At 45.8% G+C, this 26,674-nt stretch overlaps 1 protein-coding gene across 1 annotated transcript in view; it reads left to right on the top strand.

Moving 5' to 3' along the window:
• Nucleotides 1-12,969, top strand: part of GLOD4 (glyoxalase domain containing 4) — a 166,892-nt gene extending 153,923 nt beyond the window's left edge. The window contains exons 8-9 of the mRNA XM_085649356.1: nucleotides 10,354-10,440; nucleotides 11,814-12,969. Of these exons, the coding sequence (XP_085505482.1) occupies nucleotides 10,354-10,440; nucleotides 11,814-11,879 (153 nt within the window). The 3' untranslated portion in view covers nucleotides 11,880-12,969. The remainder of the gene's footprint in view (nucleotides 1-10,353; nucleotides 10,441-11,813) is intronic.
• The last annotated feature ends 13,705 nt before the right edge of the window (nucleotides 12,970-26,674 follow it).

Below are 26,674 nucleotides of genomic sequence, written 5' to 3'. Positions count from 1 at the left end.
CTATATGGCTTAATATAAGGAGCCCACATGGCGAGTAATAGAGTAACTAGTGTAAAACAGTATTCCCAATAGGCACAATAATTCTAGGGCAGGGAGATAAACTAACCCGAGCAGACCTTACTGATAGTCCACCATATCAAAGGTCTTCTACAGCATTAAGGAGCATCTATCAAGCTTGGAAACACATCTTAGTGCGTAAGTAGGCAGAAAACAACAGAACAATGTGTGTTTTTTGTGCCATAGCAGAAGCATACCATATTGTGAGAGAGTGACAGATAGTTTTAGTAGCAATTCATTCTGTAGTAGGGGATCTCTGTGTATAGTCATAATCTATGAATAGTCCCGCCCATGTGCGGGGACCCCGGAGCAATCAAAATATCTCTTAAGCTGTCCTGCATTTGCAAACCTGCAAAGACACTTAAGAGACAGACAAAATAATACAGCCTAATAACAATATGGCTGCACTTGCCAGCACTTCATCTGAAGTGAACACAAAAGCCAAAATAAAGTTTAAATGTCATTTTTATTCACATCTGACATGTTCCTTTATTGTATCACTCTCCCTTCACCAAAATCCCTTTAAACAATAGAGAGGAAGGGGTGGACAGGCAAGCCCTATAGGCTGTCATTATGTGTCTGCTAAAAGGATACCGTGCCTTTAAGGAACTCTCCAGAGACCCCCGGTATCCCAGGATGCACAGCCAAAGCAAGTTACTTTCAGTTCTTTTTTCCGGCTCCTGCTAACAGGACCCGGGAGCATTGAGCTCTACCCTTTTGGGTGGATGTTTTGGATTTAAATTGGTTTTTTGAAGATAAGAGTTTGTTCATTCGACGTCTAGAGCCTTTCTCTGCTGCATCCTGTCGTTTGGTGCAGTTTGACCCACTCTATTTTACTTAACATGGCTTTATTTGATAAATGCCCTGAGTGTGGGAGGAAAATGGCCAAGACGGACCCACATGATGTCTGTATTCTCTGCTTATCATCCTCACATGTCCCTGCTACATGTGACATCTGCAAGACCTTCTCCAAGAGGACCCTGAGGGACAGAGAGAAGATTCGCCTTCAGGGACAGGAGAAGCAGAGAACAGGTGGGACTTCTGGGCATGGAGGATCTCCTTCCCCATCCTCTGCGCATGCTTCAGCCACTGGAGGGACCTCCGGGCGGAAAAAGGAGCAGAAACGACACCTACCGGCCGGAAGATCCCGTTCGACGTTGAGGACGACGACGTCGACGGCGAGAGGTACAGCACCGGTGTGTTCGCCGTCGATCCAGGGCTCTGGATCTCGGCGTCCTCGACGTTCGACGTCGAGAGAGGGGCCGGCGAGACCTAGGACTCGGTCGCCGTCGAAGACTTCACAGTCGACGTCGACACACCATCGACGTCGTACTGCGCCCCGCAGACAGCGCCGCTCGCCGCCGAGGCGAGCCCGCTCGTCTCCTTCGCCGTCGACTCATAGATCGTCGACGACATCGACGCAGAGACACCGGCGAAGGCCGTCGAGACGAAGGAGATCGACGTCGAGGCGAAGGAGAGCGACGTCGAGGCGAAGGAGAGCGCCGTCGAGGCGATATCGCTCGCCGTTGAGACGAAGGCGCTCGACGTCGAGGAAAGACAGGGGTCGCCGTTCGACGTCGAGGGGACGCCGTTTGCGTTCAACGGCGAGGAGAAGCCGTACGAGGTCGACGCACAGTTCGACGTCGAGGACGAGATCACCTGGTAACGCTTCTTCGGTGATTACGATATCCAGTCGTGGATCTAGGAGAGGAGGTCACTCTCCCTCGTTCGCTTCAGCCTCCTCACGGGGTAGACCCGCAAAAAAGAGAAGGGTGGACGGCAGTCCGGACAGAGCTAGTCCGGGTTCTCCTGCAAGGGGTGATGGACGGAGAGAGTCTCCAATGGACCCCCTGCCACTGCCTCAGAAGCCTCCTCCTCCTCCTCCACCTGACCCCCGGCTCCCAGTGGCGCCTCCTAAGCCACCTCCGCTACCACCGCCTCCGGTGCCACAGCTCCCGCCTTCTCCTCGGCTACCAGTGGCTCCTAAGACCCCACGCAGACTGAGATCGCGCTCTAGATCTCGCCGGAGGTCACGGAGCAGACACAGATCATCCACTCACACAAGGCATGGACGACGGAGGTATAGATCTCGATCCAGAGGCACGAGGTATACGGACTCTTCTGGCACTGGACGGCTTTCCCCCACGTTGTCGGAAACGCCGCCTACTAGAATCTCGCCAGTGGATGATGTTGCCGCTTTCCAAGATGTACTGATGAGAGGGGCGGCAAAATTGGGAATCTCGGTGACCGTACCAGTCCCCCCTACCTCTGTGATATTCGAGACATTACACAAGGCGCATCTATCACGCCCCCTCCTCCCTTTGGTTCCAGGTCTGGAGGAACCAGCCATGGAGGTCTTCTTGACGCCAGCCGTGGTGAAGTCTGCTCCCTCAAGGTTGCAGAAGAAGTACAGAGCCCCTGATTCGGACCCGGCGTTCCTCAGGGTGGTCCCTCCCCCGGACTCTGTCATTGTGGTTGCGGCTAGGAAACAACATTCCACGTCGCCCTCTTCAACAGCTCCTCCGGATAAGGAGAGTCGCAAGATGGACTCCTTGGGGAGGAGGATGTGCTCTACGTCGGCCACGACTATGAAGGCTGCTAGCGCCTCCGCTCTGCTGGGTCGCTATGACCGATCATTATGGGACTCCCTGCAACAGTTTGCTGACTCCCTGCCTAGGGATAAACGGGAAGACTTCCAGGAGGTGTTGAATGAGGGCATGATGGTCTCCAACCAGATCATCAGTGCAGCGGGGGATGTGTCATTGCTGGCGGCCCATGGGTACTGTCATGGAGTACACATGAGGAGACATTCCTGGCTGAGACTTACCTCTCTAAAGCCTGAAGCGCAGCAAAAGATTGCTAACTTACCTTTCTCTGGCACGACGTTGTTCGGGTCTCATGCGGATGACGAAATGGCCCGCATGAAGGCCGAAGCAGAAACCCTGAAGGCCGTAGGGTTGGAAAAACCCAAGGAACAGAAGAGATCATTCCGTTCCTATGGCAGGCGTTATTCTAAACAACGCGGCCAAGGGCGTCAGTCTGGTCAACAACAACACCAGCAACAACAACAGTTCCCGAGGCAGTCCTTTCAAAAGCGCCAGAGGGGCAGGGGACAGCAGCAATCCTCGTCGGGGAACAAAGGCCCGGCCGGGTCGAAGCCATGAAAGGTCACTTCCCCCTCATCCGTTACCCGCTCCGGTGGGGGGAAGTATTCAATACTACCTGGCAGAGTGGAGAACAATAACTCAGGACAAGTGGGTGCTGAATATTGTTTGGAATGGGTACAGTCTTCGTTTCACCAGCCCGCCTCCACAGATCCCACCAGTGCGCTCTCCCTACATGGTGCGAGAGCTCCAGTGGGAGGCGGACATTCTGTTAAAGAAGAAGGCGATAGAGACTGTTCCTTTGAGGCAAAAAGGAAAAGGTCTTTACTCAAGGTTCTTTCTCGTCAGAAAAAAGGACAAGAACGAGTTCAGGCCTATTCTAGATCTGCGTCAAGCAAACAAGTGGATCCACAGAGAAAAGTTCCGTATGTTGTCCCTGCATCAGATTTACCCTCAGTTGCATCGAGGAGACTGGCTGTGCGCCATAGATCTGCAGGACGCTTACTTTCATGTGCCGATCGCACAAAAGCATCGCAAGTTCCTGAGGTTTCTGGTAGGCAACAACCATTACCAGTATACAGTACTCCCGTTTGGTCTGAAGTCTGCACCAAGGACGTTCTCCAAGTGTATGGCAGTGGTGGCAGCACATTTGCGGAAGAACAAAGTGTTTGTGTAGCCATACCTGGACGATTGGCTGATCAAAGCTTCCACGTACCAGGAAGCCCAGTGTCATTTCAACAGGACAGCTGCCTTGCTTCATCGCCTGGGACTGCACATCAACATGACGAAGTCAGTGCCGATCCCTGTGCAGTGTCTCCAGTACTTGGGGGCCTCAGTCAATACTTTGAACGCAAGCGTGTGTCCTTCGGAGGAGAGACGCTTATCTATCCGTTGGAAGGCCCTGCACCTCCTCTCAGCCCACTCTCCTGCAGTGAGGACGGTGTCCTCTTTACTGGGGTCGATGGCTTCATGCATCTTTCTCACCCCCAATGCACGTCTGCATATGAGGCCTCTGCAGGAATGTCTGGAGGATCAATGGGACCAGAGGCGGGGGCGTTGGGAGGACAAGATTCATCTGTCCCCACACGCTCTACAGTCTCTGAAATGGTGGTGCTCCTCAGAGAATGTCTGCAAGGGGACTCCCTTTCACAAGGATATTCTGGTCCAGACCATAGTGACCGATGCGTCTCTCCAGGGCTGGGGAGCGCATTCGGGCCCTCTTCAGATTCAGGGGATATGGTCACAGACGGAGATGACTTACCACATCAACTTTTTGGAACTCAGAGCGGTACACTTGGCCCTGAAGGCGTTCCATCCCTCCTTCAAGACGAACTCCCTGCTAGTTCAGACGGACAATACTACTACCATGTATTACCTCAACAAGCAGGGGGGCTCCCGTTCACGTACGCTGTCTCGGGAGGCACAGACGATCTGGAATTGGCTGGTGGCCAGGAACCTCACGATCACGGCAACCCATCTGCCGGGAGTGCAGAATGCCCAAGCCGATGCGCTCAGCAGGCTCGTTCAAGAAAATCACGAGTGGGTGCTAAACGACGACGTGCTAAGAGACATCTTCGCAGAGTGGGGCACTCCGGATATCGATCTGTTCGCTATGGCAGAAAACAGCAAATGCCGCGACTTCGCGTCCAGGTACTACCAACCAGGGACGCTGGGGAATGCACTATGGATCGACTGGTCGAACAGCTTTCTCTACGCCTTTCCGCCCATTCCCCTGATTCCGGCGGTGCTGATCAAGCTGTCGCAATCCAGAGCCAGGATGATCCTGATTGCTCCGGAGTGGCCGAGGCAATGGTGGTTCACCGACCTTCTTCACCGGTCTGTTCTACCACACCGGCGCCTGCCGTGTCGGCCGGACCTTCTCACGAAATTCGGAGGTCAGATGGTTCACCCCAATCTCTCGTCCTTGAGTTTGGCAGCATGGCTCCTGAGCTAGTACAGTATGGACACTTGAACCTACCTCAGGACTGTATGGAGATCTTGAAAGAGGCGAAGAGACCGTCTACGAGGACTTCTTACGCCTATAAGTGGAAGAGGTTCTGCTTATGGTGCACGGCAAAGGACATTGACCCTACATCCTGTAAAGAAGATGTTATTCTGCCTTATCTGCTGCAGTTAGCTCAATCTGGGCTTAACTTTCAGTCTATTAAAGTTCATCTCGCAGCTTTGACTGCGTATAGAAAGGGCCCTTCCTAAAACTCATTTTTTCAAATCCCTGTGATTAAAGATTTTTGGGAGGGTTTGCGTAAGGTGTTTCCCCCTGTTAGACGACCTTCTCCACCATGGGAATTGAACGTGGTGTTGTCCAGATTAATGAGGGAGCCTTTTGAGCCTATTCATAAGGCCTCTTTGCAGCATTTGTCCTGGAAGGCTGCCTTCCTTGTGGCCATTACATCGGCCAGGAGAGTAAGTGAGATTCAGGCTCTGTGTTGTCAAGAGCCGTATACTGTGTTCCATGCTTCTAAAGTGGTAATGCGTACTCATCCTAAGTTTTTACCTAAAGTGATATCTGATTTCCATGTAAATCAAATGATAACTTTGCCTACATTTTTTCAGCATCCCTCCTCTCCGGCGGAGAGGTCTCTGCATTCACTAGATGTGCGTAGAGTGTTGAAATTCTATCTAGATAAGACAAAAGACATCCGCAGGTCGGATCAACTGTTTGTAAATTATGGTTCGGTGAGAACTGGTCTAGCTACCTCGAAACAGTCCATCTCCAGATGGATTGTGTCCTGTATTCAGCTCTGTTATCAGAAAGCTAATAAGACATTAGGGGGTAAGCCTACAGCGCATTTGACTAGGGGCAAAGCAGCGACTACAGCTTTGCTTAAGAATGTTCCAATCGCTGACATTTGTAAGGCTGCCACCTGGAAGTCGGTCCATACGTTTACAAAGCATTACTGCCTGGACTCTGATGCTAGGGCAGATGCGCAGGTTGGACAGGCTTCGCTGAGGAATTTGTTTGCACAGTAATTTGTTGGTGTTCGGTTTTTACTCCACCGCTGTTTCTTGGTTGGGATGGGCTTGCCATTCTATTCATAGATTATGACTATACACAGAGATCCCCTACTACAGAAGGAGTAGTTTCTTACCTGTAACTCCAGTTCTGTAGTAGGGGTATCTCTGTTATAGTCATAATCGACCCTCCCTCCTCCCCGGTGGAGTAAACTGACAGTATCAGGCCTGTTGTTATACACCTTCAAAAAGAACTGAAAGTAACTTGCTTTGGCTGTGCATCCTGGGATACCGAGGGTCTCTGGAGAGTTCCTTAAAGGCACGGTATCCTTTTAGCAGACACATAATGACAGCCTATAGGGCTTGTCTGTCCACCCCTTCCTCTCTATTGTTTAAAGGGATTTTGGTGTAGGGAGTGTGATACAATAAAGGAACATGTCAGATGTGAATAAAAATGACATTTAAACTTTATTTTGGCTTTTGTGTTCACTTCAGATGAAGTGCTGGCCAGTGCAGCCATATTGTTATTAGGCTGTATTATTTTGTCTGTCTCTTAAGTGTCTTTGCAGGTGTGCAAATGCTGGACAGCTTAAGAGATATTTTGATTGCTCCGGGGTCCCTGCACATGGGCGGGACTTTTCATAGATTATGACTATAACAGAGATACCCCTACTACAGAACTGGAGTTACAGGTAAGAAACTACTCCTTACTAACCATAACATCATTAAATGCAACAGATAAACTTATCTGTCTTGGGCTGGCAGGAAGGAAAACGTGGATGTAGTACAGAAGCACGTCAAGAAGATCGCAGATAGTGAGTGACTTCTGTTGTCAAAGTTCATCTTTTCTTCTTGGTTTCAGAGGTGTGTTTGGTCTCCATGTTTTGTCTGTCTCTTCCATCTAAGAACGACAGCAAGTCCTTATGGTCAACAAAAATATGATGTTTTCTATCTGCATAAGCCATAACTTTTGCTGAGCCAGCAAAGGAGAACTGAAGGTTTGAGGTCCTGAGTCTGGGTTTATGTACCAGAAAACCTTTCCTGGCGTCCGCAGTCAATTTTGAGTTGTCCTGCAAGATGTATATTTGATGACCATTGCACAAAATGTGATTATTCTTACTCATGTAGTTCAAGATCATCTCTGTATGACCGCAACGACGTACATATAATCTGTCTCATATTGGATTTGTGTGATGATTTAAATGATGAGACTCAGTGCGCCCTTTCTAGCTCAAAATCTTTAATGAAGGAAAGGCAACCACTTTTCCAGAAAAGAGATGCAAGTATTCGCGGACTCCCCCCTCCCTGCGAGGGATGCCAAAAATCTGTGTATTTCCTTTTCGGTTTATGACTTCCAATTCCGCCATGTCCCTGTGGAGGGTTTTGGTAGTTGCATGTAACTTCACTTCTTTATTTGATTTTGCGGTCTTGTCCTCGAGTGTGCTTATCTGATTCTCTGCTTCAGCTATTTTGTTGCCAATTGAATTAATGTCCGATCTTATGGCGCACAATTCCAGCCGCATCATATTCGTTTTGAACTTCGCTGATTTAGCAAGGTCGTGGACTCTAGCAAGTGTCTTTAAGATCATGTCCATAGTACTGTTTGTCAGTTTTGCCCTTAATTGGAGAGTCTGGGGATGGGTGTTCAACCTATGAGTGTTTAAGGCTCATTTTGGTGTCTTTTTCGGCCATGGTCAGACCTCCGAAGTTATCCCTAACCTTGGAAAAGATCGAGATCGGGACCTTGGATCCTTTATGGGTTATAACTGGTTCAGGAGGTAGTTGAAGTAAGGTGTGGCTAGCATGCCACCGATATTTCTGTCTCCCCAATGGGAGACTATATCTAATTCTGTCAAAAAATTGCTTTTGTAGCCAGTAATTGTAAGACTTTACACTCACATATCAGTGCATCTAGGAGGACTGTTGGATGAGGAACATGTTCAGCAACGTGAAAACTTGTAGCAGCAAAGAGAAAAGCCCGTTGTACGCTGGTATTCACTGGGATTTTGTTTGGGATTTAAAACTCAGCCTTTTAGACACCCCCGTGGAACAGGAATAAGTTTACTGCTCCTCTAGATCACTGAGTATTGTCAGTTCAAAGATAACGCTATTTACAGAGCAGCAGCATAAAATGACTGCAAAGTTTTCACATAGGTAATACAGATATAGCGTACAATATACAGATATAGCGTACAATATGAGGATGACAAGCACTTTGGGACGCACACAGTAGATAAACATCTCGGTCAAGAAAGCCTCTTGAAGTCAGGCAAGACGGGCTGGGACATTCATATTAATAGGCCACAGATGATCCAAACTGCTGCTTTTTGCGAAACGTTACAGGGAAGAATTAGACAGACATGTCCCTGAAAACAGTCTGTGAGCTCTGCTGATGCCAGGTATCATGTGCATGAGATACTGCCCCTACCTTCGCCTCTATCAAGCCAAGTCAAGCACAGTTGCGGCGACCATTTTAAAGATCTCTGCAGCGTTCGCCTACAAGTTTGAAATGCCTCTTTTTGGTGTGCGGGCTCTCTTCACCACACCAAGGGCTCTGTTGTATGCCCCAATGTTCTATTAGTTGCTCATGTCACCGGCACCCCATTTGGTGATGTAGGGACCACCACACATCTGGCTCATGCTCTGTGCTGGAGGGAGTGGCAGGCTCAACCTGCCATTCGTGTCATCGTCCAAGCCACACACCCTCTTGCTTCTTTCTTTTCCCATCAATCATGAGAACCAGGTCCTCCACCTTGGCCTCCACAAAAGCCATTCGTTGCTCATATCCATCTGTATTTGCGACCCAAGACAAGGGAAACCTAGCATCTCCATGTTACCCTGAGAGCCACTTAGAAACACTGCATCTGGTGCATCCTTTAGAAGGTCGCAGGAGTTTGAGAAAAAATATAGTGGCCCTTTATGCTTTTCCTAGGGGTTATCCGTTTATTTCCAGCGAGGAAACCTCTGTAGTGGCAACCACTCTGTGCATGATCGCATCAGGAAGGTTGTGACATTCCCTATGTGAGTTAGGTGGGAGCTCCCTTGCAGTGTTCATTGTGTAGGATGACTTTGGCTTTGACAGCGAACGCTCGGTATTCCATTATGAGACCACTTTTCCTGAGCATTGTTGTGCTGGGCCTTATATGCTGGGCTCCTTTCTGCAGCATTGCATATCATGATTGCACCCTCCTCGGTCTCCTCTCTCTTATTCCCTGGCCTATTCTGTGCTGGCAGTTTCAGTTCACTTTTCCTGTCAGCACTTTCACCCTCCATATGCAGTCCATAAAACTCCTGCGGGTACAGAATTCCATGCAGGGCACTGAAGGCAGATCTCAGCTTCCAGCCATGCCGGTTATCTTGGTATCATTCAGTTTTCAAGTCTGATAAGTATTGGGTTCTCTTTTATATGACGGCTGCTGGGGTAACTGCATGTCCCGCTCTAGTCCATCTCCATTGACATTATCTGGTCGAGGGGTGATGTGACCAAACCTGCTACTGGGATGTGGGGGGTGCTTGACATAATCCAAGACTGGACTGCAGTATATTTAAGCCTATTTTCACAATTGTACGACTGTAGTAATTGAAAAATGTATTTTGTGAATTCCAATAGTTTTATTCTTTTGTGGGTTTGTGTTTTTTATTAGCAAATTTCTTCGAAACTCCTCTTTAAATTTCCCTTAGCCCCACCCATTTCTTAGTAACTATTGCCCATTTTCCAGCCACGCCCCCGGCCCCTCCCACATTTACTACAAAAGTAGCATACTCATGTGTGCCATTGACCTGGAGACCTTCACACAATCAAGATGGCAGTGGCGGAGGTCTCCAGACGTGAGTAGTACTACTGTAGTACCACGTTATGCATTACAGAATGCAGCTTGTGAAACGGGTCCTCAGCATTTACTCCTTCCTTACCCTGTACCCCTACCCAAAGCAATCTGAATTAAGTAAAGTTTGTCTAAAAAGGCCCTCGACCGCACCACAACTCGAATTGGAATGGAAAGTAGAAGAACTCTTTAGTTTTCCAGAACAGTTGTATAATTGGAATACTTCAAAAAGCGTTTGCAGCTCATGGTGTTGGTACTGCACTGCCAATGGCCGCAAGGGCTTCTTCTCCATGTTATCTCTTTTTCTCTGATGAAGTAGATATAGTAAGAAATTGGAAGTAAGAATGTATTTTCTGACATTCCCTCTAACTGTCTCCAAAAAAATCCTGTTCCAGGATGGTCATGAGATCTGCTTTGTAGGCGATGAAGCATTTCGAGAACTTTCAAAGATGGACCCCGAAGCAAATAAACTGCTTGATGACGTAAGTGACGTTTCTAAGGTTTTGCTTCATGACCATTTTATTACTTCTCAACTGAAATGCACCCCGTGAAGGACTGCAGAAAAAAATGTGATGCTTGGTGGGATGCCCTGGCCAAATAAATAAGAAGCAGCCGCGTTCTGACTTGTTACCATGGCTTGCTGTCTACTGTCAGCATAGCCAGTGTGATATGCTGTCCACTGCTCACGGTTTGCTGTCGGCTGTCCGCATGGCATTTGTGGTTTGCTGGTTGCTGTGCATGGCTTGCTTTCGGCAGTAGGCATGGCTAGTGTGGTTTTCTGTTTATGGCTTGCTGTCAGCTTGGCTAGTGTGGGTTTCTGTGTATTGCGTGCTGTCAGCCTGGCTTGAGTGGGTTTCGGTGTATGGCTTGCTGTCAGCCTGGCTAGTGTTGTTTTCTGTTTTCTGTGTATGGCTTGTCGTCAGCCTGGCTAGTGTGGTTTTCGGTGAATGGCTTTCTGTCAGCCTGGCTAGTGTGGTTTTCTGTTTTCTGTGTATGGTGTGCTGTGAGCCTGGCAAGTGTGGTTTTCAGTGTGTGGCTTGCTGTCAGCCTAGCTAGTGTGGCGTGCTGGGCATCATCAGCATGGCTAGCATGATTTGCTTCTCATTGCGTTAAAAATAGTGCAGTTGGCATCTTGAGATATAAAACATTGGGCCAGGTGCACTAACATTAGTAAAGATGATTACCAAATAGTATTTTTTTGCAAATCGCTATTTGGTAAACACGATTACTATTGTTCTAAAGTTATATCTGGCCCTTATTTCCTAATTCGTGAATCATAATGGCTCACAAATATAAATAGATCTACCTCATGACAACTAATGAGGTTGATCTCAATTTGTGATCCACTAGGAATCACAGCCATCACAGGGATGGTGGCCTGCTGGGGTCAGCAGACCACCATGTCTGTGACTGCTTTTAAATAAAGCAATGTTTTTGCGACCGCAGTTCTTGTTGCAAAACATTAGTACATACCATTCTGATTCCCTATTTGGAAGGCACGTCATGAACACACCTCTTCCAAAAAAGCGATTCAGTTCATGGTCACAAACAAGTTACTGATTCCCTATGTGTAGTTTGTACATTTAAAGAAACAAGCATTTTTGAAGTCGCAAATGGTAAAATTCTGCAAATCGGGTCACTTGTGACCACAAACATCCTTTGTACATCTGGCCCACTGTGTGCAGAATATGCTGTGCCTTCTGAAACGATATGCAATTGCAGCTTTTCAGGCAATTTTCATTTGTTAGTTCTGTAAGGGAGGCCAATAACTTTTCCTGCTTTTTTTAAACTAAGAAACGATTATTACAGATACCCATTTCTTTTGTCCTAATGTTTATTTTTTATATTTCTGTAGGCGATAGCTGCTGACAAGAGCGATGAGTGGTTTGCTAAACACAAGAAGCCAAAAATGTCTGCATAACCCGATTGTGTTTCTTTAATGCTGATACTGTGTGGCATTCTGAATAATGCAGCACATACAATATTTGCTTTTGACTATAATGTTGCTTACAAAGCAAGGTGTGGGGTGTTCTTTTTCTGTTCAATTTGAAAGCATTACTAGACATATATCTGCTGTGAATGGATTTAGACCTGTTAGAATAGTCAACCTATAATAGGCTTGCCGACAACAGACCACAGTGTTATGTGATACTTGGTGCCCACGTTCACATCCTACCAACTAAGTCAACCGAAGACCCATCAAGTGAAGAAGGAGAAGTGAGTTAGGGGACCCTCTCTTCCTTGTTACATGAAAGTACTGTAACTTAAACCAAAAAACGACCTATCACAGCAGTCCCAGCATTTGTGTTCTCCATATGGCATGTGGTTTGTTGTCATTCCTCAACGCACTCAATTGGCTTAACTTGGTTGAGTATGTAAAAAGACCACAAAATATGTGTGCCAGACTTGCCCTATTTGGCACATTTTGTATATGGAGGGATTGAGGAGTTCTTTACAACTGCTCTTCAAGCTCCATTCTCAAAATATAAAATTTGGAAATTCAGTGTTGTAAATACTACTTAACTGTTAACTGGTATTTAAGAAAACAATTACACTCTGAAATCAACATTTACAGTGTCTGCCTTTGTGCTTGAGCTGGTTTCTGTGTTACACGGAAGCAGAAAATAAAAATGTGTGATATTTCTTCAGCCATAGGTAGTCCCGATACATTCCTCCTGATTCAAACTTCAATGATTGCAGCTAAATGAGATGTAACTTTGATTATTGCAGTACACTACACACTCAGCAATGCCTTTTCATGGCAGCGAAGTGCATGATTGATTGTATGTTGGATATTTGTTCTTTGGCATACACTTGGGCTGCCGCATTGGTCCAAACAAATAGTACTGACTATAAATAAATGAATATGTAGCAGTTGCAGAGAGAGCAAATTACTTAGTGTCTTTCTCCAATTATCCACATTACTGTGCCCAAGGTACAGATTCATCTTGTTAACTTTGGCAAATTTTTGTACTTGAGACATGTTATCATAATTATTAAAATAATTTACCTCAGAACGAGGGTTCAATTGTTTTTTTATCAGCACTTAGGTTTAGTAGGAATATATGTCTCTGATATAGGCAAAACAACAAAAAATATTGGCACTCTACCAACAAAATCAATAATGTTTGGGCATTCTTCTCAACCGAACATTCAAAAGAGAGTACTTATGGAATCAAGAGTAAGGCGTATGTCCCAGCTCTATTTTGAAATGTGTTTGGTATAGATACTAAATTGCATGTTTCAAGGCTCAAAAGGGGGACTGTCATTTGCAGAGAGAGATTCAAGAGTCATGGTTGGGAATGCTCTTCTACCACTTTTCTGCCTCTTGGACCTGGGATGAAATGTAGCGGGTGTAATGTGACGTTGGAATTTGAGTTTCGGTAAAGGCGTCAACATCTAAGGATTGCAGCTTGAGCAAAATAAGGAACTTGTATCACACAATACCATGCAATACACATCTTGTTTGGAGCTAGTACTAGAATTCTGGTGCTGATGAACTCATTTAACAGCTAATCCAAGGTGTTTCTTCATTACCCTTTGCCACACTACTAATGTGAACAACACCCGCTACCTGCAAGAATCTGGGAAGCATCCTATTCCTCAGGAGCAGTGGATGGAGGAATTTTGCAACTACTTGGAGGCAATCGGCAACACGCTGGCCAAACGGGGCTACTCTACTTAATTGCCTTGGGATAATAATAATAATCATAATCTTTATTCGATATCTTTTGTAACAGATCATAAAAGCATCATTTCATCAAATACATTATACTATAAAAAAAGACAGTAAAAACATTTAAAATCTTTTAAAATTATTACGCATTTCAAGCCTTGGGCCTTGCACAAAGTGATACTATTTAAAACCATATAAAGGACTAACACAATCTTTATAAGATGTTTAACTTTTTAAGTACACCTCTCTATTGGGAATCCAATTATTGCAGTTATTCAAATCAGCATACCCCAGTTCTTCCTTTTTCTCACACATGCCCATAGAGAACATGCTACTGAAAAACAGTTCAGAAAGCGCCTTTAAAAAGTACAATGCCACCCTGCATTGCAAAAATTGTTGGCACCTTAAGATCGGAAAGATAAATGTTTTTCTCTCAGTTTGATAAAACTTCGAAAATAGAACTACATGTAGCTCCGTTTGGGGTGAGTGGCTGAACTGGGGTGGTGGAGTGAGCTAAAGGATGATGATGGATTAAACCCAGATCAGTTGCCTGGGGGTGAGTGTTTGATTTGCTCAAACACTCCATCTATCATCTCCTTTGGTATCGAAGGTGTCAAAACGGCACAACATAGAGGCCCAGGATCCGGTTGGGATAATCACAATGGGCAACTTATACAGAGACAGTGAGCTTATCACGTTTCAGGTCCTCACGGAGAAATCCGACTTACACAGAGGCTAGTTTCTGGCTTATTGGGCTTTGCGGACAGAAATTGCCTTCACATGGGAAGACAAATGCAAAAACAACAGTTGATGCACAGAATGCAGATCAATGTCATACATTCACCCCAGTCCAGAGATCTGGGCATAACTCCATCGTTTTTTTGCTCACCAAGCCGTTCCAGTTTGAACCCAGCCATATGCAAATCAGTCTTGACCCTGTGCCTCATGGGAACAGCCCAGCCCGAACTGCCAAGCCAGGTCCTCTCTTGACTGGAATCAAGCATCCTAGGACCGGTTTCGGCGTGTCACTCTTCTTCAGCCAGGATAGCTTGATTGTGAATGGGGGTGAGTGAAAAGTTTCAGCGCTCCGTCCATCATCTTGTGTTTGCTTTGATCACCCTAAGTTGGCAGGGTATGCCCAGACGTGGGTCCCTTGCCCACTTTGCCACTGGATTCATGCTAGCCTGGCTGATGAAGGGTGTTACCCAGAATCCGGTCCCAGGATGCTTGTTCCCGGTTAAGGGAAGACCTGGCTTTGCAGTTCGGGCTGGACTGTTCCCATGAGGCACTGGGTCAAGACTGATTTGCATATAGCAGGGTCTGAACTGAGGTAGCAAAGTGAGCTAAAGAATGATGATGGATTCAGTCCAGATTTGTGAATAGGGTGAGTGTCTGAAAAGTTTCAGCGCTCCGTCTATCATCTTGTGTTTGCTTTGTTCGCCCTAAGTTGGCAGGGTATGCCTAGACGTGGGTCCCTTGCTCACTTTGTCACTAGATTCAAGCTAGCCTGGCTATTAAAGGGTGTTACCCAGAAATCGGTCCCAGGATGCATGTTTCCGATTCAGGGAAGACCTGGATTGGCAGTTCGGGCTGGACTGTTCCCATGAGGCACAGGGTCAAGACTGATTTGCATATAGCAGGGTCTGAACTGAGGTAGCAAAGTGAGCTAAACAATGATTATGGATTCAACCCAGATCTGGAAATGGGGGTGAGTGTGTGAAAAGTTTCAGCGCACCGTCCATCATCTTGTGTTTGCTTTGCTCACATGGGGAGGCAGAACATATGAGCCCAAGGGGGTTGAAGCCCTGACTATTAACACACAGGATGGCCCGTAAGGTGGTGACTTGCATTCACAGTGCACCGGCCCGGCATTCCAGTGAGAGCAGAAGCTAGGAGAAGATATTGCCGCCAAAATGGTGGGGGAAAATTTTGGATATATTAAGACCTTGAATAAGAATCTGCATTTTAAATACACTCAGTTAAACTGTAGCACATTAGCCACAATCTACCCCAGCGTCCCATCCGATTGGCCCTGGTGCCATTCAACAGAGGCGGACTTTTTTCACATGGTCTGGGACTGCCCATACATTAAATCCTACTGGAAGACCCTGTTAGAACTACTGCACCTGATGATAGAGGTGTGCCTACTGGGGAGATTTACTACGCCTTTGAAAGCTAAACACACACCCAAATTTATGGATCAGGCTCTGCTTCTAGGGAAACGGAGCATAGCAGTGAACTGGAAGTCAACTATGGCCCCTCCAACTTCAAGATGGCTCTGAGACTTGATAAAATGGTGTACCGCAAAAATAAATGTCATGACTCGTATGTACCAACTAGGGAGGGGGACCCCACCACAGGATGGGACACACTATTGACGGCCATTGATGCCAAATCAGTTGTAAGGTCCCCATAGATAGATCATACCGGGTAGCACAGAACACTCCGGGAAGTGGGGGCCTGTGGGAGGCGCTCACGAATCATGAGTGACCCCGAGAAGTTAGATTGCAACATACTATCCACAAGGAAGGGACGGCCATAGTGTTTTGAGGGCCTTATACTCTTAATTACAAGCCATACTGTATGGAATATTCTGTTGTGCCCACTGCTGAGGTTCTACGGAACTATGCTGAATTGTAAAGCGAGACTATGTAATTTCATGAGTGCCTGCATGATTATACTTGTGAGATGTATACATTTATGATTATGGTTTAATTGTTTATGCGTAACTGATGCTACCAAATATGATTCAAAATACAACAGCTCACAGATAGATAACATGTTGCCACCTGTATGGAGGTTGTACTACATAGTAGATGATAAGATGTATAAACAGAGATTATCAGCTATATTGCAGAGAAATGCAAACAAAGAGCAAAAAAAGGAAGGATTGGGAAAACTTGGAGTACTTCACACTTGGATTTTAGATAAGCAGTTTGGAAGTTTCCTGACAAGGTAGGATTTTTTTTAAATTAAAGAACAAGAACCTGTTCTTAGCTGGAGGGTGTAATGTGCCGTTGAAATCGTGCTTATTCTAAAGGACGCAGCTTCAGATGAATAGGGAGATTGTGCCCATTGGGATCACGTTAAGTGGGTGTAGTTGTCATGGATCCAGTGCTTAGTTTGAGCCGGTGGTTTCCGATGCTCAGCACCGGCACTTAATCATCAATACCAGCGCTTTGCACAAGCACCAGTTCAGGACACATTCACGATCCTTTATGATGCACGGGGGGATCACAGGATATTGAGCCGACCGGAGAATCGAATCTGGTTCCCCAGCTCCGAAGTTGGCAGCTCTGGCCATTAAGCCACATCCTCTCTCCTCTTGCATGGTTGGTAGTTGGTTCTGGTTCAGGCGGCGCTTATAGAGAACCGGGGCTCTTGTGAAGATGCAAGCTGCCTCCTCACAAGAACCCTGGCACTGTTTTCTTTTTTTTTTTACACATTAACCACTGCATGGAACCTGCATTATGTGGGTGCAGAGAAGAGGCAGTGGTGGACAGTCCCAGTGATTGAATTCTCTTGGGAGATGCATGGTGCACTTAAGAGAAATATCAGTTAAGTTTGAAAAGAGGAACTCCTTTCAATGTCATTAGCTATTTGTATACTCTCCAGAATCTCCCACTCCACTCTCTATGTGAAGAATCTGCCACTCCCATTGTGATTTGCCACATACAAGGTTAAAAAGGGACTATATATTTTTTGTCAGTTGTCCCACTCTCACCTCATCTCTTTATGTATGCTAATGTTTGACATTTGGAATTTCCTGACACACTGGAGTGGCATGGGTCCTACCTGTCTGTAGGGTTATGCGGCCTGGGGCCTTCTGCTTTATCCATGAAGTTTACTGTGTCAACTTGGACCACAAACTCTTTAGGATAATCACGGAGAAACTCATAAATGTGACCATATTGGTATTGGGCTCAGTTCTCCAGTCTATATTAAACATGACCTTATCCAGGGTAAGCATTCATCACACATACATGATACTAAACAGAGCAGCAAAGTCAGAGTCGCTCACAGAACATTTCAGGATACGGCTACATGTTATGTACAACGCTGGAACAATGTTAGAACTTGGTTAACATCCCAAAGTTGCTGATACTTCTCTCCTGGTGGTCTTGCTAGCCTAATCCCTGTTAGAAGATGACAGACTAAAAGTGTTACCCAACGGGGCTGCTTCCACTGAAGCATGCCCTGCCAAATAACAGACTGGAAAGATTTAACCATTATGTATGCATTTTGGACATGTGCCACAAAACTCAAGACATACACTACCGGTTCATCAATAATATTAAGATTCCATTCCACACACTAGCTGTGGCTGACAGTCCAGGTCGATTGATCGATTGTGAAATCCACCCAGGATTACCAAATAAATTCTGCAACCAATTCTGAAATTCCTGGAATTTTTCAACGTCCCCTTAAATCCTCTAAACTATCAACTGGAAGGAGCCCCTGAATAACCCAGTTGTCAGTCAGTAAGTGAGGGAGAAATAGTGGTGGACCTCACATTACTTGCAGCGGAACTGGAAACCATGCCTGAGCACTCCTCAAAGTGTCATCAGAAGCAAGTCCATTTGAAACGAATGTGTAACTGCATCTCTTCCTTCAGTACTGTGGAATTGCATCTACTTCCATGACCAAGAGGTTGACCTCCAACTGTGAAACTTCAGCAGTTTTGCGTATAGTCTGGATACAACGAGATCCCTGACAAAGGGTATGTATGTTGCTGTTCAAATTTGGAAGACTCTATAATCAAGTATCCAGCCAAAGAGGTTCTTACACATGAGAAGCGGATGCTTTGTATTCAGAAGAAGAGGGTGGGGCTGGACATATGAGTTAGTTACAGTATAGATATACATTTTTTATGTTTTCCCCATTCATCAACATTGGCTTTTTGATGTTCTTGTTGTCCCTCGTGTGTATCCCTGACTATGGGTGAGAAAATGAATAATACACCACATAATCTCCAGCTCTTTTCTTGGAGGGTAAATCGCTTGTTAGACGAGGTCAAGTGCAGCTCTGTTCTAACAGTGGCTGAGAGATACCTCCCAGAGATCCTCTTCCTGCAAGAATCACACAGATGGAACCAAGTGTGGGTTTTTGCCTCACCATGGTCATTCCACAATTATACATGCAGGCTTTGTAATGCGGTCATTGCCTATCACCATACTCCCCAAATGCCATCTACTTTTTCCACTCCTGAAGACATAAAGAGGCTGCCTGGGCCAATACCTCGTCATCTTGGGCCTCATACAGGGAAAGCCATTGACCTTGTTATAATATGTTTGCAACAACAACTCCACTCTTTGCGGACTTTCTCGAATATTTGGGGTTTGTTCTTTCCCAGATACCACTGAATGATGTAGTTGTGAGTAGGGACTTCAATGGGGTAACAAACCACATGCTAGATAAATCTCTCCCCCCCTCACACTCACATAAAACTACTGCTTTTCCAGTGGAGTTTGCTATGAATAGGCTGCTGTGTCTCGGGAAACGTTTGGAGCCACTTTCATCCAGATACAAGATAATACATGTTTACTCAGTGACACCAAATTATGGATACTTGCTTAAACCTCAGCTCAGCGGATCGTACCATGCTTCGGCTATCTTTTGCCACGGAAGCGGCTGGGCATTCTCATGCCCACATTATCTCTGCTGCAGTGAAGTTGCTCTGTTTCCTTCTGATACACACCGTCCCTCCTGCCGGTTTCACCTGGCCATCTTGCCACTGAACTAAAACAGCAAAACAGATATTTGGTGAGTCTTATTTCTGTAGGCTTATTAGAGCAAATTTATATGATCTGATTTTGCTCTCACACAAAATGGGGACCAAGAGTGAGCGACGTGGCACAGAAAATAAAGTGCAGAAAAGCATAAAGGAATGTGCTATGCTTAGATACGCCATCACATGGACAGGGTGTCAATGTTCTAAGAAAATCCTTCTAATTTGGGAAAAAGATTGTTAATTTTACCATTATCAAGCAACACTTGTACTTCATCATTACTCAATGCTTTTCCAAATTCGAAATTTAGTAAGAGAATAATTCTGTTCAGGTATTAAAGGTATTGATACTTTTTCAGTATTGTAAAAATATTTTTAAAAGTAGGTTGCTGATTTGTATTGTTCAAAAGCACAAAATACTATGTAAAATAACATGCATAAAGCTATGAACCCGGCTCTTGAATTTGCCAACCCTCAGTTCCCCAAAGAGTTTTATAGGTATTGTTTTATACTTCTCAAAAACATCAAATAGGCAAATACTTTTGTGTCTAGAAATTCGCAGTTAATTTAATTTTGATTTTTTTTTTTTTAAAAGTGTTCTCCTTGATGATGTTGGATATTTGTCCTTGTTTCATTTTAAATAGTAGATGCCAGTCTGCATATCTGTTGAAGCCATGAAGTAGCTTGTAAACTTCTACAGTGAGATATGGTTCAGTATCATACTTGGAAGCATGCAACTGTATATCTAAAAGCAAATCCTTTGTTCTAATTCTAGCTCAATCACTGGTGAAGGGACTCCAAAGAAAATGCTTAGAGGTATCAAGAGTTTATCCAGGTTCTGGTTCTTTATTTTCTTCTTGAATGCAAACTAGGCAACACACGTTTCATCCAGTATTATAACCTGAACTTCGTCAGGGCTCTCTAGTACATATCAATTAATGAGCAAGTATCTCCTTAATTAGCACGCCCTTAGTGAATTATTAACTGCAAGATAAAGTATTCTCAATTTCAATATTTTCACTTATCAGAAAACGGGATTGTAAATGCACCCTTCTTCAGTAGTCAAAGTAAATCTTCTGCATGTTACTAAATAAAACTCCACGTCAGTAAAGACTATCATACGAGTCCTTGTTCCATTCCACTTGGAAGAGTTTTCAATTGCCGGCCACTACATTACAGTCTACAGTAATACTTTGTTTTGTAGTAATTATTAAATTAAAGATCACATAACGCTATGAGTTTTCTTTTGAGTGCTCTCAAAGACTGTTGTAATATATTTTGGGTTAATCCTGAACTAGAGGGGTAATAGTGTGGCCAGCCTTCCCTATGTTTGGAGAACCTTAAGAATTTTTTCAACTGCGTTATAAGGCATTTGGGATTGCCTGTGCCAGCATATTCTCTGGCCACCATAGTCTTACAGTGGTGCAGGGACTTGAAGGTAAGATGTCATCTAGGTCCAGGAGATGCCTTAGAATTTTATATCCTAAGTCCTCCCAGAATATTCCATCTTGCAGTGGGTGCCCACTACATTTCCTTGAGACACATTCCTAGTGACTCTATGCTTTTCATTTGTTCATTCAGGGTCTGGCTGCTACATTTATATACCTGACATTTGGAATGTATTCTCCATGTACCACCCTACTAGGAATATCACCACAATAAGCCAATGAAGATCGATGCTTCATTTATAGGGACAGTCTCACAGTGTGACTGCTCTGTGTCTGAGTCGGGTTTCAGCTTGAACATAGTCATTGGCCCCTCCACGGATAGGGTGGGCTTTGAATTTCTGGTGGCTTACAGTTATTGTCCACTACGGCCACTGCCTATGTTTTGTTTCTCAGTATAACACACTTTCTGTGAGACAACCTTGTTATAACTCTTCTGTAAAGGTTGCTTTGAGAGTCTTGACCCTCGACTCTTCTTTCCTGCTTATAGACTTGCCCCTTGTCAGGTCCTGAGAAAAAATTGGCATATTTGCTCAACTCCGCATTTTTAGGTCTGTTGTTTTGGGGCAAGACTTTCACTCTATGCCCTTGATTTTAATTTGGGTGTCAGAGGAGGCAGGAATACCTCTCGGGTAGAATCAGGGCTGGCAGGATCATGGGCTGCTGCAGGCATCTGTGAAGAGCACAGTAGAAGATAGAGAAGAAAGACTAGAGAGAGACATGAAGGTGAGAAAAGACTGGGGCCAAAAATAAAAGAAGGACTAATGGAATCTCCTCAGGAAAAGTCAGAGGCCAGAGCCAGGGACACTGAGGAGGACATGGCTGTAGAGAATCAGTCATCATCCCTAGCTTGGGAGCTGCAGAAGCAGAGAGGATGTCAGTGGACAAGCCGAGGAGCATTGAGGAGCAGTTCCAGTAGGTGGCCTGAGGGAAAACAAGACACAGAAAGCCTCTTGGTAGACAATGAGGAGGACTGGACTAGGGAGTGGTGCTAATCGCAGCCCTGCCTGTGGCCTTCCTAGGTGACTCATGCAAGCCAACCACGGAAACGGTGAACAACCTTGTAACGAGAGAGGAAGAAGTAGGGTGTCAGTTAGGGGAATGGAAAGTCAGGATCTCAGTTGAGAACCGGAATAATGGAAAACAAGGGAAAGAATGTGTGTAGCCCTGCCCAGTTACGCACTCCGTCCATAACAACTGTGGTGATGATATATGTACCTGCCTAGGGATTATCAGAAGGCTGGATAACCAGCGTTGTGAGATAACTTTTGAAGCGCACAGAGGGAGGAAAAGAGACTGTTGGTCGACTGATGACGTCTCAGAAGCTGCAGCCACCGAGGCGGGGCACTGCGTCACCCTACAAAGTAGGTGAGAAGTGGCGAAGAAAGGTGGGCAACACATCTCAATTCATGTTACGATAGGTCATGACATGAGATATGGCGTTTGCGAGGGAAGGCGGGGACGCTGGAAACGAAAGAAGGATGTTAGGGGAACATTTATGTAGGAGGAAGATGCTTGTCTAGCGCATGCGACACTAGGGGGTTTCAAAGCACTGCAAAGGGACAGGAGCAGAAAGGAAAAGACTAGCACTAAAGGGAAGTGTGAGGGGGCGAGGGAAAAGGAGCGTGGTGGTGGGATGTTTGAATAGACTGCTGGTGGGTTGTTTGAATAGACTGCTCCACTTTAAAGCGCTGCGGGGCAATAGATCGCTATTGGGAGCTTCATTCCTCGAAGCGCTACAGATAAACTATATTTAATTCCGCATTTAATCGTTGTGTGTAGCGCCTGCTTGTGACATGAAACCACTTACACGCTCTTGCTTGTAGACTACCCCTCTCCCAGTGCGGAGAGAGAGAAGACAGCCAGGCAAGGTTGCAGGAGAGAAGAGAGAGGGGCAGAGGCGGGAAGGGAGAGAGCAGGAGATGGAGGGATGGAAATGTACTGAGCAAAAAGAGCACAGGAGTGAGAACAGGGGAGGCGACAGGAGGGAGAAGCCATTAGCAGGACGGAGCAAAGAGCTGGGAAGAAAGTGAAAGCACTCGTGCATGTACGGCATCTAGCTTGCAACGCCATCTGTTTCCAATTAACAAGCACGGGTGTGATAATTAGAAACAGATAGCGAAGCTGCTCGTTCCTGCAAGGTGGATGCCTTACATGCGCGAGTACTCATTGGAAACAGTGTAGTACACGCACGAGTTTTCCAAAAAGTACAGACCGATTCCAACAGGTCAGATCCTAAGCCGCGCTTGCGCGCTGATTAGGCTCGACCTAAAAAGCAGTTGTTTTTTTCGTCATTGAAACAAGTTGTCCAGAACAAAAATTGTTTCAAGTGGTGCACACCTGTTTTATCTGTATATATCAGTGTTTATACTGTTCAAACTGTCTTCATGCTGTACTAGGTCAGGGAACTGCCTGTCTACCATTCAGTGTTTGATATGTATCTCATTATAACAAGTTGTGCAATAAATAATCCAGAAGAAAGAACTAAATTCTCAATGCCACTTCCATGGGTCTCTGTGGTCTCTTCGTTAGGGCATCTCTCTCCAGGGATACGTAAAGGTAAGATATTATTTTTTGCAGCTCCACCTCTTTCTGATCTTTTGGAATAGTAATGAATCTTTGGGGATTAGCCAATAATGCTGATCCCCATACAACCATATCAGCTACTGTATCTATTTTACCTATAAACTTCACTCCTAAATCTACCGCATATTCTTTCTTTATTTGTTTTAAAACTTCTGGCAACAAAGTAATTAAGGATATGCCTTGTGTACTCATGTACAAGGTAGCAAGACTGCTTTCCCATTTCTGACCATGTTGCTGAATTTGTGCTGTCCCCAATGATATGCACCTATTTATGATCCTCTGTTTATCTTGAGGGAAGACTGAAGAAACACCACTGATAACCATTTAGTTTGGCTAAGAATATTTATCTCCTTCCATTTGGCTGCAGGGCACGGCCATGGCCAACTTCTTATGCTGGCCAATCCCTCACAATTGGGCAACCCCCACGGACAAACACCCCACATTTCCCTTTTTATCTACTATACCTTTGCACAAGCTGCACTTCAAGGTGCCATGTGATATTGAAGTGCAAGCTTGACTTTTTAATGCTTGCACTGTCCGACAGTACCCCATTGGACTTCATGGAAGGCCTCACTATTCCCCAAAGCCTGCAGCACCAAAAAACATACATATTTGTGTGCCCGGGGGTTCGGTGCCAAAGGGTCGGGGGGGGACCTCTATTTTGTAAATTTGTGTTACCACAGGACTACATTTTGAAGTTTAATGTCTCTAAAATGGCTTAAGGGACTTACTCAAAATCACAAAATGCACACTTTCTGAGTAAAGCTCTAGTCTTCTGCCCAATTTGGTGTAATTGTGTTAATCCGGTTTTTCTGTATAGCTTCCCAAAATTCCTATTGGGAAATTGCATTGAAAAATTGCATTACGGGACCTGCAATTTTTGTCAGCCCCTGTTTGACTGATCACCCTGTAAACTTACAGGAAGGAGTTGATAAACCTTATTTTTGAAAGTTTTGTGAAGATTCTTCAAACAGCGCATACAAGTTATTAGCAAAACCCCAAATTCTCTTCTTATGGACATAAGTTACACATGCAGAATTTAGCTGGAGACATCCAGATGTATTGTACAGTCTTCTGCGATTGGAGCGAAGATGTTCCCTCTCCTGCTGGGGTTGTTTAAGTTCTTGATGGATACAACGGATCAGCCGATGTAGTAAGTACCCTATTCTCACTAAGTCTTTCTGAGCAGTGGCTGGAGAATCTAGAGATGGCTGAGATAAAGAAAAATATTTGCCCAACCCATTCTGCCCATAAGTTGGTGATGGGATTTCCATTAATTGGGGGCAACAGTAAAATTGTGATCGGAGCACACCCTGTGCATACTACTGAAGTATTTTATTCTTGGATTGAAATAGAGGCTCCTGATGCAGAAGGGCTATTCACAAGGTATTCAGAGATTGATCCTCCAGCCCAATATGATCTGTTTGTATTTAATTGCTGTAGACTTTCTTGAACACTTAAACTAGCTTCAAAATAAATAACCCTATGTTATACAAAATGTGCGTTTAGGCCCACTCTTGCTGCCAGGATAGGTGTAACTAGCATTAGCTACATATACACTTCCTCCTGATCAGGAACATCTTCCAATAGAAGAGACTAGGAGGGTGCTAACAGAAAACATAAAATACACAAACAATTGAGACTGTATATAGTCAATCAATCAGGGAATTGTGAAGCGCTCTACTCACCTGTGAGGGTCTCAGGGCGCTGGTGGGGGTGGGGCGGTAAGCAGCTCCGTTCAGTCGAAGAGCCAGGGCTTGAGTGTCTTCCTGAGGATGTTCAGAGAGGTGGCGTGTCTGATGTTGATCTGGAGCTTGTTCCAGGCCTTGGAAGCGATGAGGGAGAAGGCCTTCCACCCGTTATGGCTCTGCAGATGCACAGGGTTTCAGTGAGGGCGAGGTTGGCGGATCAGACATTTCTCTTGGGTATGTGGAAGGAGATTCTCTTGTTGAGGTATTGGGTCCGGTGTTGTGGAGGCATTTGAAGGTGTGGGTGAGAATATTGAAGGTTACTCTCTTCTCGACTGGGAGCCAGTGGAGGTCTCGCAGGTGTTGGGTGATGTGTTCTTGTCGAGGGATGCCGAGGACAAAACTGGCTGTGGTGTTCTGTATGGTCTGGAGTTTGAGTAGCAGAGACTTGATGATTCCGGCGTAGAGGGATTTTCCGAAGTCCAGTCTGCTGATTATGGGGGCTTGGGTGACGTTTTTTCTTAATTTCGGATGGGGATCCATTTGAAGCTTTTGAGAAGGATGCGGAGGGTGTTGAAGCAGGTGGACGTGACGGCATTGACCTGACGGGTCATGGAGAGGGAGGAGTTGAGTACGATGCTGAGTTTCCGGGCATGGTCGGTGGGGGTGGGCGGGCTGCCGAGGGTCCCATGTGCTGGACATCACCTGGTGAGCTTCAGACAGCTGCTGCTCATCCAGGATGTGATGTCCTTCATTCCTTCCTGGGAGCTGAGTCTGGTGGTGACGGGGTCTTTGGTGAGGGAGAGGATGAGCTGGTTGTCATCGGCATAGGAGGCTATGTTGAGTCCATGCTGTCTGATGATGGCGGCGAGGGAGGCCATGTAGACGTTGGAGAACAGGGCTGCGTAACGATCCTTGAGGCACTCCGCAGTTGATCTCTGTGGGTTCAAAGAGGAAGGGTGGCAGTCTGATTCTGTGGGTCCTGCCAGTGAAGAAGAAGCGGAGCCATTCGAGGGCGGTTCCCCGTATGCTGGCGTCATGGAGTCTGGCGGCAGGTGCAGTGGGAGACGGTGTCAAAGGCTGCGGAGAGGTCGAGTAGGATCAAGGTCGTTGTGTGGCTTTGGTCGAGGAGGGCGCATATGTCATCTGTGGTGGCGAGTAGAGTGGTCTCGGTGCTGTGGTTGCGCAGAATCTGGATTGGGAGGGGTTGAGGATGGAGTTCTCTTCAATTAATTTCGTTAGTTGGGCGTTGACGGTCTTCTCAGTGACTTTGGCTGTGAAGGGAAGGAGGGAGATGGGTCGGTAGTTCTTGAGGTCTGAGGGGTCTGCCGAGGGCTTTTTGAGTAGGGGCTTGACTTCTGCACGTTTCCAGTCATCGGGGAAGGTCCCGGTTTCAAAGGTGGTGTTGATTGTGCGTCGTAGTTCCAGTGCAATGGTGGCGGCGGCTCTGTGGAAGATATGCGGAGGGCAGGGGTCCGTTGGTGCTCCCGAGTGGATGCCTTTCATGGTTGTTTCGGTGTCTTCAGTGGTTGCTGGGGTCCAGGCGGAGAAATCGTGGGTTGGCTGGTGTTGCTGGAGTTTGGAGTGTTTTCA

Source organism: Triturus cristatus, chromosome 3_2, assembly GCF_964204655.1.
Source record: "Triturus cristatus chromosome 3_2, aTriCri1.1, whole genome shotgun sequence".
In the NCBI taxonomy this organism is placed as follows: Eukaryota; Metazoa; Chordata; class Amphibia; order Caudata; family Salamandridae; genus Triturus; species Triturus cristatus.
Note: the sequence above shows the minus strand (reverse complement) of the source record. Positions and strands in the feature narration are given on the sequence as shown.